The sequence below is a fragment of the Sesamum indicum genome, linkage group LG3, assembly GCF_026168435.1.
Source record: "Sesamum indicum cultivar Baizhima isolate 11 linkage group LG3, ASM2616843v1, whole genome shotgun sequence".
Taxonomy (NCBI): Eukaryota; Viridiplantae; Streptophyta; class Magnoliopsida; order Lamiales; family Pedaliaceae; genus Sesamum; species Sesamum indicum.
Genome location: NC_142659.1, coordinates 19,133,460 through 19,151,436, shown reverse-complemented (window position 1 = coordinate 19,151,436; position 17,977 = coordinate 19,133,460). Strand labels below are relative to the sequence as shown.

Below are 17,977 nucleotides of genomic sequence, written 5' to 3'. Positions count from 1 at the left end.
TTTTTCCTTGGGGAAAAAAAAAAGAACACTTTTAAAGTTCAGATTAACCATGCAAATATCTTTTGTATTGGGTGTTTAGTGTAAATTTACAATCTACTTCAAAGTGTGCATGTGTATAATTTGTTATTGAATAAAAGTGTACTTATAATTACAACTATAATTTCAAGTAGTCTATTTGTAATTTCATTAAAGGTAAAAGGTTTTGTGCAATTAGAATATTCTTAAGGGATGTTAATGTAGTGTACTTATAATTTCAAGTAGTCTATTTGTAATTTCATTAAAGGTAAAAGGTTTTGTGCAATTAGAATATTCTTAAGGGATGTTAATGCAATTTCCTCCTTTTACACAATGAGACTGTTTGTGAAAACCTCTACTTTTAGAAAAGTGATTTTTGTAAAGAAAGCTGAAAGTTGTGTTTAATCAAAGTTGGTAGTGTTTCTAAAAAAATAAAAAGTAGACAAAAACTAAATTAGATAGTGTTTCGGAAAAATCATTTCTAAAACAAACTTAATTGATTAAAGACCATTTTGTCCTCATATGTTAAAAAGATATTATTTTTTTATTATAGTTTTATTTGTTGTTTGTCAATAATAACTATTTTTTTCATAAAACATAAAATAAATTTTATTTTGATTAGTATATATCATATTTATTTTTTCTGAAATATTAATAGAAAACCGCTAAGTAATATAATTGTTGATGCATACGCAGTAATTAAACTTGTATGAATGACAAAATCTTTTATTAATTAATCATAGTCGTTTAATTTATATTTTATTTATGATAAATGAATAATATAATTAGATAATATAGCAAATAAAATATAAAAATTATAAAATATTTAATATGTGATAGTGTAAATTTTATTATTGTTAAATTATTTGAATTATTTAAAAATTTCAATATCAACTTTAAATATAAAATTTTTTAAAATAAATTAAAAATAATAAAATCAAATTAACATTATTATAACGAGACTAAAATAATAAAAAATAAATTAAATTTATTTATAAAAAATCAAAACAACTAGAAGAACCCTAATTTAAAATCAAAAGTTGAAAAACGCTTCACAAAATAGGACACAAACAACTTCCATAGTCTACTTTGCTTCAAAAGAAGTACCAAAGAGTATCATGTTTGTGTATAATATCATACTGTGGCTGTCAGTGTCAAGCCAAAAAAGTATATCGTGCAGTGCTGTCAGACGTGCTAACATAATTATACAGTTAGCAAAATTAGACAACGCATTTCCATTCTGCTGCTTTCAGTTTCATCTCCCAAGAAACGCACATAGCAGCTCCGAAACGAACCTCACAAACCCCAGATAGTAGGAAGAAAGAAAGGGGTATTACCCAAAAATGGCGCAGTTAGCAGAAACATACGCGTGCGTGCCGTCGACGGAGCGGGGCAGGGGAATCCTAATATCGGGCGACTCGAAATCGAACTCTATCCTCTACTGCAACGGGCGATCTGTCATCATCCGGTACTTGGACCGACCGTTAGAGGTGCAGGTGTATGGAGAGCACGCCTACCCCGCCACCGTGGCCCGATACTCCCCTAACGGCGAGTGGATCGCTTCTGCTGACGTATCGGGTACGGTGCGGATCTGGGGGACCCGCAATGAGTTCGTGCTGAAGAAGGAATTTCGGGTGCTTTCGGGTCGGATCGACGATCTTCAGTGGTCCCCCGACGGTCAGCGCATTGTGGCATCTGGCGATGGCAAGGGGAAGTCTCTCGTTCGCGCCTTCATGTAAGCACTGTCTCAATTATATAATGTGTCAGTTAGAACGTAGGGTTTATCCTAAAAATAATGTCCTTCTTTGAATTGGCCAAAGTTTTTGACTATATATGGTAAAAGTAAAATCTTCAGCCAGTTTCATCTTGTTTAGAGTTGGTGTCCTTTGAAGAAATAAGCCATTATCAATAGATATTTCAGGAAGGAATTTGGTGCAGTCATTAACGGGCAAGGGAGTAAACTGGTTCTGAAGCTGTTAATTGGTTGTTCTTTTTATGTCTTTCTGGAAGTGGTTTGTTTTCAATATTGAACTTTCTTTTGTTTAATTTGGTTGAAGTTGATGATGTTACCAATGGGCTTAAATTTCTGAAGGATGAACTTAAGGTTCACGTAGTGAAGATTTGGTTCTTTACCAGTTTTTATGCCTACTTTGCAAGATTAGTTGTTAGTGCCTATATTTAGTGAGTTCATTAAGTTGTTAGATCCAAATGCTGCAGAAGATTTTACTATTACTCGGGGGAAAATGGAGCCAAATTTAATATAATTAGTGCAAATAAGGTGCATTTTGTTGAAGTTAGGAGGTTTTTATATAATATTAATTTCGCATTTCATTAGTTAGAGAATTGCTTTTAGGTACTTGCAGACTTGGAATAGATTGAATAACTAAATGACAAGCCTTTATTCTCTACTCCAATTTCTTCTATCATTTGAAATTTGCTTTCAAGATGACACGAAACCCACAATTTTGTTTAGTTGGTGTTGGCAAAGGGAGCTAGGATCTCTTGTATCATCTGATGCACCAGACGGAACAAAGTCATGCTTTTATGGCATTTTGAAGCAGCATCACTTAGAGGAGTGCCTTGTTCAGTTGAACATGAAGTTACCAATGCAGCTCCGATTATTGTGAGACCAAAATGTAGTTATACCAAATCAACTGTATAAGTTACCAACAATTTGAGAAAAATATTAGTTCAGTTGAACATGATGTGTTATTCCCGACAATGAAACATCTTTAACAAATTCCCCATGGCTTTGTAACTTGTTTAAAGAGACAGCAAGTTATCATCAAAATTCTTCTTTTAACTGCAAAACAGGGTACCTCCCAATGCAATGATTCACTTTTTCTGACAAGGCACTTTTTATTTAAGTCTGGAGATTCTTTCTTTAATTTACGTCAGATCTATATCAATTACCAGTATATGATCTCTGATGATTGTGAAATTTCAAATGATGGTGATTGTTGTCTGATGGGCTTTATTTGCAGGTGGGACTCAGGAACTAATGTTGGAGACTTTGATGGGCACTCAAGAAGAGTCTTAAGTTGTGCATTTAAGCCGACAAGACCGTTTCGCATTGTAACATGTGGGGAGGATTTTTTGGTTAATTTTTATGAAGGGCCTCCATTTAAGTTCAAGCTATCTCACAGGTATCTCATCACTACTGTTTTGACCTGTTACTTTCTCTGTCCACCTAAACAAAAATTATATAAAAGGATTTTACCATGATTTACCATCCATTTGGAAGCTCTTCTATCCTCTACCTTGAACTCTAATTGGAAAAGATGATGATGCATAACCAGTAGCTGAATGGCTATGACTTTCTTCACTATGCCGTATCCTCCTTGAATCCCTAAAAGGTTGGATATTAAATATATCTAAAGCAACTGGTATATTACAATGCAACATATTAATTTCTCTTCATTCATAGTATGAAAGCTAATCTTTGGTGGAGCTGCACTCCTACTTGCCTCCTTCCTCGTAAGCTGCAAAGAACTGCTCTTTCAGTTAGAGCAAGTTAAAAGTTTTAGTGGAAGTTCCCTGCATTCCTTTACCAATTTTTTTATCTTCCCTCCCACGTAGAATTAGACTGTGCACTTATACTAGTTTGCGTATGCAGACCCAACCCTCAAGATACTTTTTGGGGTATATTTACATCTCGTCACTGAACCAAGTTTCCTGAATGCGATTGTGCAAAATTATATTTGCTCACTAGTGAACCCCATGCACACAACCATTGACCAACCATTGTATGGCATTTGATTTAATCTTTACTGTCTCTTTAGTGGGCCTTATGTTGGTGAGAGTTATCTCTGACCCTTGTAAAGTTTCGAGGTTAGGATATTGCTTCTGTGAGTGGGAAAACGGGATTTGATTATTTACTGTTCTTATGCACAGTGCTAAGACTTGTCAATTATTGTACTTAATTTTGAAGAAATTGGTTTTATATTGCTCTAAACAGAACACAAGGAAATGTTGATGGTTTGGAACTGATTTTTTTGTCTATTTTATTAGTTTCTGTATTCCCTCAAGGCTCTTGTTACGTTGGCCTGCAGGGATCATTCGAATTTCGTAAACTGCGTCCGTTTTTCTCCAGATGGGAGCAAATTTATTAGTGTAGGCTCCGATAAGAAGGGTATAATATATGATGCCAAAACTGGAGATATAATTGGGAAGTTGTCTTCCGAGGATGGCCACAAAGGCAGCATATATGCAATTAGTTGGAGTCCTGACAGTAAACAGGTAAGCCTAACATTTTGGCACAGACGATACACACACAGACACACCAAAAAGAAAAAAAAAAAACAAAGAGTTTGCTGAAATTCTTATGCTCCCACAAGGGGAAAATACGCATATTAATTTTAAAGTTAATTTGTTTTGTCCACTGTACCATACTTATTATTGATATCGTTTGATTGGTACATGCTGGATGCTGTCTCAAACTTAATATGGAATTTTTTTTGGCATACGAAGTTCGTTCTTTTTCATTGCTTTATATTTCTTCTCTACTCAGTAACATTACTAATTTCTTGGGTGGATTGTTCATAAAAAGCTTCAGATATTTTGGATATTCTAACTTATGAATAAAATATCAGGGCATATGTGGGAGATTTTGGATTGGACACTCAAGTTTACAAATCCCTCACTCATGCAAACTGAAAACTCAAGCTTCTCTGATAGGCTTATCCCTGGCGTTCCTCAGGATTGCTTGTTTAGGTTGATATTGAATAGAAAAACCAGGGCAACAGGCAATCTCAAGAAGTTACATGATAAAATTGAGCTAATCTCCAAGTATTAGACTTCATCTTCTAGAGAACATAAATGAAATCCTTTAACGAGGCCTTGGAAGGATGAAAACCAATTTGTTTCACCTGTGTTTCTGTATGCGTGTGGGCTGGGTGGGGTTTGCTTCTTGTCTCATTAATTGCTTGATGAGATTTACAGTAATGGCTTTAGGTTGTTTTAAGATATGAAAAGCCATATAGGTCCTGGCAAGAACTTAGAAACTTAACAATTATTCTGCATAACTTGTGCATGGGAAGGTTTGGATTTCAATTTGCCAATTCTGTTTTGGATAAATGTGTCTATCTGATGGAGATTTGTCAATGGCATTGCCAATCTTATTCTGCTCTTGCAATTGTAGTTATTAATACTTAACAGAAATAGCACGATCAGCTTAAAAAGTGTTATTGAGAATTGTCACATTCAATATTGGACAAGTTCTGTGCCCTTATACATCACATTGTTTCTCTTTTACTTTCAGGTACTAACAGCGTCTGCAGACAAGTCTGCCAAAATTTGGGAAATATCTGAGGATAATATTGGAAAAGTGAAGAAAACTTTGACTTGTCCAGGTTCTGGTGGAGTAGATGACATGTTAGTTGGATGTCTCTGGCAGAATGATCACATTGTTACTGTTTCTCTCGGAGGCACTATATTTTTGTACTCAGCTAGTGATCTTGACAAGGCTCCACTGTCATTATCTGGACACATGAAGAATGTCAGTTCGCTAGCGCTGCTGAAAAGTGAGCCCAAAGTTATATTATCCAGCAGTTACGATGGCTTAATAGTTAAGTGGCTTCAAGGTACTGGATACTATGGAAAATTAGAAAGGAAGGTGATTTCTCAGATAAAATGTTTAGCGGTGGTCGAAGAAGAAATTGTTTCGTCTGGATTTGACAATAAGGTTAGCAAATAAGTGAAAAATGCTAACTTAATTACTTGTTAATGCAGTATGATTAAATTCTCTTCCACTGTTATTTATCTTATTCGATAAGTGCAACGGAAGATCTAACAGCTTCTTTACCAAACTGATTGATTGCAAGATTGAGTTGAATACCTAATCATCAATTCTAGGAATTTCACAATAAGCCTGGCTGTGGAAGAATTAATTTCAGCGACAAATGAAAAACCTAATGTGTGGTGTTGAAAATACGCCTAGGTTAGAGAAAATTCTAATTTTCTCTTGCAATGACATTTTGTTGAAACTTGTCGCCCTCTCATGTGCATGTAGAGCTTTGAGTATGTGCTGTTTTTTGTTCCTTTTGCATTCTTTCTCACGAATAAGCTACTACTGCCTCTTTGTTGACTAATTATCATCTTTCCTTGATGGAAATTAATTTGCTTATTCCTGATGTATGCCAAGAAAATGAAATTATGCCATAGGTCTTAACGCTTTTTTTCCTTTTTTATCTGGCAAAGGTTTGGAGGGTTTCTCTGCAAGGAGATCAATGTGGCAATGCCGAGTGCATCGATATTGGCAATCAGCCAAAGGACTTGAATCTCGCCCTTCTTTCTCCTGATCTTGCATTGGTTACTATTGATACTGGTGTAATCCTCCTCCGTGGTTCAAAAGTCGTTTCCACCATTGACCTAGGGTTCACTGTCACGGCATCTGCTATAGCACCAAATGGTACTGAAGCTATTGTGGGCAGTCAGGATGGAAAATTGCATGTATATTCTATAACAGGTGATACTCTGAACGAAGAGGCAGTACTTGAAAAACATCGGGGAGCTATCACTGTCATTCGCTATTCTCCAGATGTTTCCATGTTTGCATCAGGAGATGCTAATCGAGAAGCTGTCGTCTGGGACTGTGCTTCCCGCGAGGTAGTAAATCACTATAGTTGTGCTTTATCTTTTCCACTGTTTTAGGTTTCTAAGTCAAATTATAAAGTTAACACATTATTGCTGCTATGTTGTTGATGTAAACATGATAACTTTAGATGCCTAATTTTTAATAGAATAGCTATGCCAACATTCCAGATAGATTTCCAGTTTTGTGCATTGCTTGTTTAATATAGTAGAAGAATTAAAATGGATAATATTTCATTTTATATTTCCAATGGAAATAGTTGCTTGTATGTGAAAGGAACATTGACTAACTGTTTCAGCTTTGTGCATTAAGTAGGTTGCAGAAGTTGCCAAAAAAGGTAAAAGATAATACACGAAATATTGATGTCATTGATTTGAGAAATGAAATGAATATATATTAGATAAAGAAATTGGGTTACGAAAAATTCTGTACATATTGAACTTTGCTAACACAAGAGAGATTCCATATTTCTCATTAACTTGACTTGTCTGTTTGTTCCTCAGCAGCCTTGCAGAAATGATTATGCCTCCCAACTGTGATACTATTCCCATTGCATTTGCTTTTGAAAATTCCTTGTTTGCTTTTAGTGTTGGTAGTTTGTACTTACCCTATGAAAGTTCTTGCTATACACATGTGCACAAAGACAAATCAACTTGTACTAAGAGAAACCTCTATCAGAATGGAAGACTATTCTGTGATAGAAGTTAAACTAAAGTTAGCAGCGCATGGGTGAAAATCTTCCTCTAGATCTCGTGGATCATATAAAACTCTTGATTAACATCCCAAAGTGAAATTTCATCAGAAGCAACAAGCTGAATTCAATGCTTGTAAATTGTTGTTGAATGATCTTACTTAAGTGTACTTCACACATTTGCACAAAGACAAATCAGCTTGTACTAAGAGAAACCTCAATCCGATCGGAAGACTATTCTGTGATAAAAGTTAAACTAAAGTTAGCAGCACATGGTGAAAATCTTCCTCTAGATCTCTGTGGATCATACAATATGCTTGATTAACATCCCTAATTGAAATTTCATCAGATGCAACAAGCTGAATTCAAAGCTTTTAAATTGTTGTTGAATGATCTTATTGAAAGTGTGCTTCGGTGCTCCAGCTAAAAAGAGCTTTCTTTTGTGAAGTGTGAGTCCTTTCTCAAATAGCATAACCATGTAGGTAGGTAAATTGCAGTTCCTTGCACTTCCTTGTTCTTAGGCTTTGCGTTGTTTTCTTTATTGTGCATTTTCGTGCTCTTTCCTTCTTGATGTTGCATTTCCTGTATTAACTTGACAAAACATAGAAACTTAGCAGAGAATGGAATTTGTCATTTGCCACTTTTTCCTTATCTTTTAATTTTTTTTCCTTGTAACTTTCCTGTTCCATCTATCAGAAATTCACTTCAAATGTATATTTTTCCAGGTAAAGCTTAAAAATATGCTGTACCACACTGCTCGAATAAACTGCATTGCTTGGTCTCCTGATAACAGCATGGTTGCCACTGGATCACTTGATACATGCATAATTATATATGAAGTAGACAAGCCGGCATCAAGTCGGATAACTATCAAGGGAGCTCACCTGGGTGGAGTCTACGGCTTAGTTTTTACTGATGAACACAGTTTGGTTAGTTCTGGTGAGGACGCTTGCATCCGTGTATGGACTGTAACACCACAGTAACATAGAAAATTTTGGGTTTGATCTATTTCTGGGAAGGATAAGAGAGTATTCATGAATGCGGGCATGTGATTGGCATTAGACATCCTTTCAGGAGCATCCTCTCTGCAATCTTTTATCTCATGCTTTGAGGACTATCCTCTGCCTGAAAATTGAAGTAGTTGCTTGTCATGTTATCACAATGCTGGTCTCAAATACATTGGATGTATGATAGTTTGTGGCGCATGTCTTATTTATTCCACCGGCTTGAATCGATCTCATTCTGTTTCTGTTGATGTATGTTTTAGGACAGCATCCTGGGTAATGTGTATTATTAGCATTTTTTCTTACGTTTGGTCATTGCATCAAGATTGGAAATTATTGTAGCCCTTGTCTATGTTGTCCTGCTGTAATTACTTTTTTTTTTTAAGATTGATGTAATGTGTATTATTGACATTTTTTCTTCCGCTTCTTTGTACTCTTTTTTCGAGAAAATTAATATTGTCTCGTCCGTTGCAGATGATATCAAATAGTTAATTTTTCAACTAGCTTTCTTTTACTTTGACAATTGTAATAAAACCTTCTTGATTCTAAATAGGGTACACTATAAATAGCTTTTTTTAGGTTTGTCATAATTATAAATACATCTTTGTTATTTCTTAAGACATTTGTTATTTCAGGGAGAAATTTGTAAATTTTTAAATAATGAAGAGGTACTTATAATTATAACAAATCTTTGGTGAATCTATTGTAATTTATCCTTCTAAACATTGGTCAGGGTAATTTATCCTTCTAGAAAAGGGAATAAAGGGAACTTGAAATAACAACGAATAATGGTGCAGTAATTGTTATAAAGTGATAGAATATCAAAATGTAGGAGAAATTAAGCTTGTGGGGTGCAAAAAATGAGAAGAAAATGTATATCCGTATTGTTTGCGAGAGGAAAAAAAGTAGAAAGTGTAGATAGCTTGAGTTACCACTATCGCCTCCATTTATAGGATGATTAAGAGTAGAACTAAAAGTTACTGTTGGGTTCGAAAAACATGGGCGCAGAGGCGCATAGAATTTAAAATTTTAATAATTAAACGAACATGCATAATCTAAATTATACAAGTATTTGTCCTTTGGAATAATGGAACATGGCGAAATATAAAATAAGTACGATGAGTGAAATCAGATTTATAACTTTTACACTCTTACTAAGGTAGTTGTTAAAATATGTGATTAGAAGCCAATTAAAAAGTTAATTCTACAATTTGTTGTGAACAATTTCATTCCAACTGTAATATTGAAATATGAACAAAAGTTACATTCTATGGCTCTATTTTATTATGTTAACTTCTTGTGTAAATTGCTCTACTGCTTTACGTTACAACAAAGCCCACAAATCAAATTAACAATCAAGGTAGTTGGGTTGTGCATCGAATGACAACTATGACATCAATTACTGGAGGTTGGTCTTAAACGTTTCAAGCTTAAAATCTCGAGACTGGTATCAAGTGTTTTATTGAGACTTGCACTAAATGTTGCATTCATTAGATGAGTGTCGTACTTTATTAGCGATAGATGTGGGACGTCTATACAACTTTAGTGGATGGTTGACAAGAAATGTCAAGTAAACTGAATTGGCTCGCAAAGAATATGGAGCCTTTGAGGCTTGGTCGGTATGACTAGTATTCCCCCGCTCAGATAGTACGGGGTCTAATCCTCAAATTCGAGGAATCACAACAGTCACATATGTGTGATGACTGGATCTTGAATTTGGCGATATATGATCGTGTTTGTAATGTGGTCATTATAAGTCTTGTCCAGTATAGTCGAAACATGTAGTAAGGATGATGGGTTCCAAGAGAAGATTTGTTGTTTGTCAGTATTTGATAGTCAAATCTCCTATGTGCTCTAGAACACGTTTAAACTCCCTAGGTTGGTTGCCACAACAAGTGATCGAATAGGAGACGGTCTCTTAAGTTAAAAGATTTCTCTTAAGTTAAAAGATTAAGTAAATGTGTTAAGAGTCCCAAGGTAGGCCTAGTCAAGGTCAACATGGGATAGGGTTTGTTTGCACTTAGGCCAGAATCAATTAACTTGTCCTACAAATTAAATTGAATTCATACACTAATTTTGTTGGACTTATTATTTAATCTAATTAAATAAATATCCAACAAAAAAGAATCAAAGTAAATATTTAATTCCAATTAAATATTCACATCAAGAAATTCAATTAATTAATTAATTAATTAATCCAATCCACTTAATTAATAAAGTCCAAAACAAACATAATTAGTCTATTATTTCTAGCCCAAATCTAATTAATGGATCCAACCTATGAACTAAACAAGTCCATCTCCTAATTAATTAATAAATCCAATTCACTAATTAGTTAATTCAAGCCTCTATTAAATTAAGAGTAAATTACGTCGACAACTCCTGATGTTAGACTAAAATATACAAATATTTTATACTTTTTACAAAATTATGACTACATTTCCTGAGGTTATAGATGTAGTTACAACTACACCCACTATTTAAATACAAAACTCATACAAATACCATTTGAAAAACATTACACTAACACTTTCAGGGGGTTTGTTGTAATTTTGTAAATACACTAATACCCTTTAAGGAGTGTAGCTGAAATTTTATAAAATATAAGAGATGTTTGTATAATTTGATATAATCTCAAAAAATATCAATATAATTTATTCTATTTTTTATTTATCTATAGTTGTTAGTAATGCCATATCAAAACATTATAAAAAAATATGTTATTAGTTTATAAAATGAATGATTAAATTTTTTATGTATAAAGTAATTATTCAAACAAAAATACGTATGAATAAACATGTTTTCACTTATACGATCCTAATAAGAAATAAGTATTTAGTAAAGATTTTTTAGCAATATTTGCTTTAATATGATATTCTTTTTCTTAGCTGTTCTGCTGGAGGAGAAGCGGGTTTATTTTTATTTTATTATTATCAAAATTTAAAAAATAATTAAAATGATATATATATAACACAAATATATTAAGTTGTGGATAGAGCAAAAAAAAAAAAAATTATCTTCCTTCAACGGTCAGCCTTCCCTTTTTTTTATTTATATTATTATATATTATATTACCATATATACTATTATATTCTATATAATTATTTATTTTGATATATTAAATAATAATTTATTTAAATAAATATATCAATATAACAACGATAATTAAATTCTATAATTAACATAAAGTGAGACAAAGTAAAGCAAAACTTTAACTATATTATAATATTTGTATTCATTGCAATATTTATAATAATTAATTGTAAGTTTTTTAATTAATAAATTTTAACATTAATTATAAATTAAAAATATATATAAATTTATAATTAGATAATTACAATATATAACATTAATAATATATATAATATTTAAAGAAATACATGAATAATAATAATTAACTTACATCAATGTATGATATCAATATAGGGTTACATGTCATAAATAATATTTGTATTCATCAAGTTGTGAACAGTATTTACGACTTGATATATTTTTATTTAGTTATATATTTATATTAAAATAATTAAAGCAGGAGAAGCGGCTATTGAAGCGTGGAGGCGCCCGAATTCATAGCGGATCCGGCGGGAACTTTTTCAACGCGACAAAACTTCAAACTAATTTCGCGCGCATGACGACCACAATCACATCTCCTCGTCACAGACCAAAGCGATCAGTCCTTATGTGTACGTGGCTACATATGGTTGGTTAGTCCTTCCCCAAATTCGCACCACAGGCGCGTTACACAGTACCTCATCTATCAATATAGATACTCCCCTCCTCCTACGTTCTACTTTCTTTCCCGCCATCTTCTCTCATTCCCCATCCCCTCAACTCTTCAGCTCAAGGTACTGCACCCCCCAAAATAATAATAGAATAAGATTGTGACAAAAATCAGGAAATGGGCATCAATAATCTTCTGAAATTCATGAAGCCCTATGTTGAACGCGTCCACATCAAGAAATATGCTGGGAGACGTGTAAGGATGTAATGATGGGCTGTTGTATCTTAATTTCTAGTTTTTGATTCTGGGTTGCTGTCATAGTATTACACACTTCTATGCCGCATTTGTTTATAAGTTCCTTAGTTTTGGCTTGTGATGCAGGTGGGAATTGATGCATATTCATGGCTGCATAAAGGAGGTAGTTTATCCAATATGTTCCTGTTTTTTTCCCCTTCTTCTCTAATCTTTTGCGATTGGAAGGGGTTGATTATGGTGTTTTCTTTTTCTTTCGGTGATTGAATGAATTAATGAAATTGGAGAATGTATCGCAGCCTATTCGTGTAGTATGGAGCTATGCTTGGATTTGGAAGGGGATAAGAAATACCAGTTCTTAAAGTATTTTATGCATAGAATTAATATGCTTCGACACTATGAGATTACTCCTGTAGTTGTTTTTGATGGTGGGAACATCCCATGTAAGGCCACTACTGAAGATGAGAGGAACAGGCATGTAAAACGATTTTGCCTATGGTTGCATCATTTTCAAAACATTTTATATCTTTCTACTGGGCTTAAGGAAGTCTTTTCTTTCTCTAATTGATATTCATTCAGGCGACGAAAGGCTAATCGAGATATGGCAATGGAAAAGCTGAAGGATGGTGACGCTAATACAGCCTCTGAGCTTTTCCAGGTATTGATTTTGTTTCTTGTTATGTTTTCTTGCATTTGTTTAGCCTTCTTGACATGAAGTTAAATTTAATTTTATTTTTTTCGTACCGTCTGTTTTGGTGAGAGCAATAATATGCAGCAAAGTTCATGTATATGCTGTCTATAGTCTGAACAAATTTCAGTTTATTGATTATTTAGTCGTGTAAAATAATGCAGCAATATCATCAGTTTGTGAGGAGTACGGTGTCAATATTATCACGCATCTATTGAAAATTTGATAGTTCTATAAAATCCTTTCTTCTTCATTTTTTTGTTCTGGAGGACCCTTGTTTCCTGATATGTTTTACCTGCAACATCTTGACATGCCGAATCAATGTATACTCATAATATTTTTTTTTCGTTTCCTCATGCATCTTGGCATTCATCTATTAAACCTACCCTCTATACCACGGACATGTTATTCATGTATCTTTAGCTCACAAACTATAGCAATAGTAATCCTTTACTGCTATCTGTGAATTTCTGTGTAGAGAGCTGTGAGTGTCACCCCACTGATGGCACACCAATTGATTCAGGTAATGGCCATTGATTTCTTTTCATATGTGCTTTTATATTGTTGTGAAAAGCTTGATATAAATACTTGTATTCAGAGTCTAGCATCCATTGAATAACAGGTGGACATAAAGTTTTTGGATCCAACTTTGTAAGACTGTAATGGATATTGTCAATGCTCATTAAGTTCCACTGCTTCTTGTTCAAGCATGACCAATTGCTACCATCAATTGCTTAATTTTCAGACTTTGAGATCAGAAAATATTGAGTTTGTCGTAGCTCCATACGAGGCAGATGCACAATTGGCATATCTTGCAGGTCTTGAGGCTGAAGAAGGTGGAGTTGTCGCGGTCATTTCAGAGGATAGCGATTTACTAGCATATGGTTGCCCTGCTGTAAGAGTTAAACTCTGATGTAGATAGTCGAGATTTGAACTCTGTGTTCATTATCCGAACATTTCTTCTATGGTCTACACAGATAGTCTTTAAGATGGATCGCTATGGCAATGGTGAAGAGATAATGCTGAACAAGGTTTTTGATGCTGTTGGTCATGTACCATCCTTCAAAAATTTTGACAGAGAATTATTTACAGGTGAAGTACCCTGCTCCATCCCATATATTTCACAGATTTCACCTACTTTCAGAGTTCAATATCTACACAAAATTTGCATCACTGTCAAGGCAACTGTTTTTTCTAAGAGCAACTCTTTTCAAGCCATGACAATTCTTGTAGAAATTATGTGTAGTCCGATTTCTTGTCTGTGTGAAATATGAACTAACCTTTCAAAATGTTTAGGTATGTGTGTCATGGCAGGCTGTGATTTCCTTCCATCTGTACCTGGCATTGGAATTGCAAAAGCTTACAATTTGGTTGCCAAGTATCGGAATTTAGCCCGTGTAAGAACAATCTTTCATCAAGTAAAAGCCAGACTATTATGATGTCTCTTAAATATCAGAGTACCTGAAAATATCTTTTCGTGAAATCTTTATGTTCGTTCTTTTTTGATTGAAAAATCTTAGTGCAAAGAATTCTGGAATCTCTTGCAAGACTAACATTTGAGTTTTCAGAAAGAAAAACTGTAATCAGAATTCTATAACTATCCAGCTAATTCACATGGATCACAAGGCCACTTCATTTGCATGGTTCAGTAAGGAGTGAAAAGAGAAAAACTTCTCAGAGGTGGCATCATTTAGTGTCATCATTAACGAACTAACGTTCATTATTACTTTATAAATGATTTTTAGATATTTTCATGTTTCTGAATTTCATTGCACCATTATGTAAAGCGGCATCCTTTGGCTGATGATTGTTGTCCGTAGGGTTATGTGGTGAACTGAGTGCTGTTGACAGACAAATCAACATAAATTCACAAGATTAACACCTGCTGTTAATTTGAAATGCAGTTAATATATTCTGAATTGTGGGGTAGTGTCTTAACTATATAAATTTAAACTTCATAGAAAAGTATTAATGTTCAAAAAGTAATATACATTCTGCAATATAGATTATGTTTTCACTATAGCAAGTCATTCAGCTACAGAATATCTGCTTACTCAAAATCCATAATATTGTCACTATGATATTGTTGAAGAAAATGAACAAAGTCTAAAATTAAGTTTACACTACTGAATATTCAGATACTGCTAGACTGCTATGGATCTTATAGCCTTACTTGCAATATTTTAACAAAATTTCTGACATTCTTTGTAGATTATACTCAAGTTCTTCTCTACTATGCATGTCTTTTTATTTTCTGAAGCTTGAAAACTGCGTTAGATTCCCAATCACAGCTCAGAAGTTTGGTGTATCTCACAGGTTCTTTCAGTTTTAAAGTTTGAGAAGGGAAAACTAATGCCTGAAGATTACGAAACAGCTTTCAAAGAAGCAGTTGCAGTCTTCCAACACGCCCGAGTGTATGTATCACTAAAGTATCACAGACCACACACAAAGTCTTCATTTCTTTTTTGTTATTTCGGAGCATCTTAGTTCACATCTTGGCCAGGTATGATATAGTTTCAAAGCAGCTGAAACCCCTAAAACCTCTTCCAGCAGAGCTTTTGCAGTATCAAAATGAAGAGCTTGATTTCTTGGGCCCGTATCCTTTCCACTTCTTATTACTTTGAGTAATATCTCGTTCATTGGTAATTGAACTGATGCAGTTCTTACATCACAGATCACACTTTAACCAATCACATAAGAGCATTTGCAAATTCACATCATTTTCCAGCCAACACAATTGACCAATGATTTCGAGTCTTTACTTCATATGTTTCACAAAAGCCCTTCGGTGCTGTGTACTTTTACAGAGTCGAGTAACTTAGCAAACATTTACTAGTAGAGAAAGTCCTTTTTCTTTTTCCCCTCCTTTCTTTCCTTCACTGCAGTTAGAGATTTAAAGCCTTCGCTAGCAATTGCAATTGCGGAAGGAAATCTAGATCCCTGTACAATGCATGCTTTTGATTACTTCCCTCAACCTGGACATCATTCTGCCAACATACTCTTGGGACAAGAAGAACCCACGGAATCAACGGAAGAAGGATGTTTTACTACACTTTCTTTCCACAAAACACACAGAAAAAGAATTAGAGGTTAGTCTTGTAGCCGTCTATGCCACTTGGTTTATACTTTTAGGTGTACATTTTAAATGATCTGGACTTTTTTTTTCTCTTCAATAAATTTTCTTAGCTGTAATGTATATTTCAAATTTGAAATTTTATCTGAATTACAATCCATAATTTAACAGGGGATACACCACTGGATTCAGTGACCAACAGTTTGGAGGAAAGGAAGCCAAAGGTAATCACACAAGAAGTGCTGCATGCAAGTGAAGCTTTAGCACTGGAAAAGTTGGCCTTCCCTTTGAGAGAAGAGGCCTCCAAAAGGAACCAGGATGTCTCTCTTGGATGTCCCTTAAACATTCCTAACAACAACCCCTTTAAAAAATGGAAACAAAATGAAGTGCAACAGAATCAGACAGTTCCTGTTGATGAACAAGCTTCTGAAGTGACTGATACTGAAAACTTAATGACCTCATGCATGACTCCTGTATCACAGGAAAGTGTGGATTCTAAACCTGACAAGTCTGTTTACTCAAAGAGCAGAAGAAAAAGTGAACAATCATTGAAACAAAATCGATGCAACCATGTACAATCTAAGAAAAGTAGTATATTGAACTTCTTCTCTCGAGTATGATTCTTGTTAAATTTAAGGAGCTAGGCCTTTTTGCCCTTGTTCGTTCTCCAGTTGTTGATAAGTCTGCAGATGTATTGAACCATTATTATGCTGATTATTAGTGCAAGGCAGCTGATACATATCACCATCCTCAGCCAAAATCATGGTTAGATTACAAAAATGTTCATTGATTTGGTTTACAATTTTTTGGGATTCCATGGGGCAACGTAAAGCGAGTAGGATTGCTCCTGCATACATATAGAGCTATAGTTAACTATCACAAGAAAGTTCAACATATTTAGTTGTTGAGGCTTTTTTCCCTGTACTGGAATAAAGAGTTCAGAGAGGGCCAATTGGTATTTAGTTGCAGTTCAAGCTCCCTCACTTGTAGCTCGAAGTATCTAGCTCTGTGTTCTAAGTTAAGGAGAAAGTGTGTTCTTAGTATTACATTTTTCTTTCTCTTTTCTTACCTTTTGTACACCTTTATTAGTTATCGAGTAGTGATTTAGTTATGTCACATAGATCATGTTAGGCTAGTGTCTAGTGTGCCAACTAGCTCAAAAGATATAAGCTAAGAAGCACGCTGTAGTGCCCTTGTAGTAAACAATTTTTGTATCACGTTTATGAAATTATCAAGGAATTCTTCATTTAATATTTGTCTATCTAACTATATGCGCAAAGAATGAAGTCGTTAGGTGTCACAGGGGTTTTTGACGCAGTGGAATTCTATACCCATTATGTGGCCTAGCTTCCCACAAACTAGTCAGTGTTTCCCTCACACACTCTCACTCGTATATGAAATTTAAGAAATAGAGAGAAAATCACTCACAAAGCATGCAAGATAGCCATAATTCGCACCATTCAAGCAACACAACAAATTACCATATAAACCAACCTTATATTTTATTTCCAACAACCAATATACAAGGACCCTCAAGCTTGCACACAATAGATCATGTCCATCACCTTATCAAAAAGAGTACAAGCTTGGCAAAGCATTAGGAAACTGCCCTCAACAGGCCCACTATCCTAGTACATGTTTGCAATCCCTTATGCCATGTAAGCAGGCAGTTCTCGTCCCTCAACTACCTGTCACATGCCTTGCACACGTTGCTTACTTGCCTAATGTGCAACCAATCGCCAAGACAAGTCTTAGGCCGACAATCGTCAAGCCCTGTCGATCATGTGCACACACCGTAGGCAGCTCTTCTGTTCGCCCCACAAGTACTTCAACCCATTGCAATCTCGCCTCCATGACGTCCAATCGATTATCCATCCCTATTTGGTCTCCCATGCCGTTTGAGCCTTTGCAAATGTGACATACACAAAATTTTGAAGCCTT

The 17,977-nt window shown here is 34.6% G+C and overlaps 2 protein-coding genes across 3 annotated transcripts; both read left to right on the top strand.

The window, feature by feature from the left end:
- Nucleotides 1-1,151: 1,151 nt before the first annotated feature.
- LOC105158063 (actin-interacting protein 1-2) lies at nt 1,152-8,723 on the top strand. The gene is made up of 6 exons (XM_011074688.3): nt 1,152-1,750; nt 3,000-3,161; nt 4,068-4,254; nt 5,276-5,698; nt 6,214-6,621; nt 8,024-8,723. Exons 1-6 carry the CDS (start codon nt 1,359-1,361, stop codon nt 8,279-8,281), a joined length of 1,830 nt encoding a protein of 609 aa, XP_011072990.1. The 5' UTR covers nt 1,152-1,358; the 3' UTR covers nt 8,282-8,723.
- Nucleotides 8,724-11,882: 3,159 nt separating this feature from the next.
- LOC105158061 (5'-3' exonuclease family protein) lies at nt 11,883-16,796 on the top strand. 2 transcript variants are annotated; one of them, XM_011074685.3, is made up of 12 exons: nt 11,883-12,278; nt 12,405-12,441; nt 12,575-12,749; nt 12,855-12,933; nt 13,442-13,486; nt 13,709-13,858; nt 13,941-14,055; nt 14,260-14,360; nt 15,280-15,377; nt 15,467-15,559; nt 15,853-16,052; nt 16,208-16,796. In XM_011074685.3, exons 1-12 carry the CDS (start codon nt 12,201-12,203, stop codon nt 16,654-16,656), a joined length of 1,620 nt encoding a protein of 539 aa, XP_011072987.1. In that variant the 5' UTR covers nt 11,883-12,200; the 3' UTR covers nt 16,657-16,796. The 2 variants fall into 2 exon arrangements, with proteins under 2 accessions (XP_011072987.1, XP_011072989.1); XM_011074687.3 differs by having other exon boundaries at nt 11,884-12,286.
- The last annotated feature ends 1,181 nt before the right edge of the window (nt 16,797-17,977 follow it).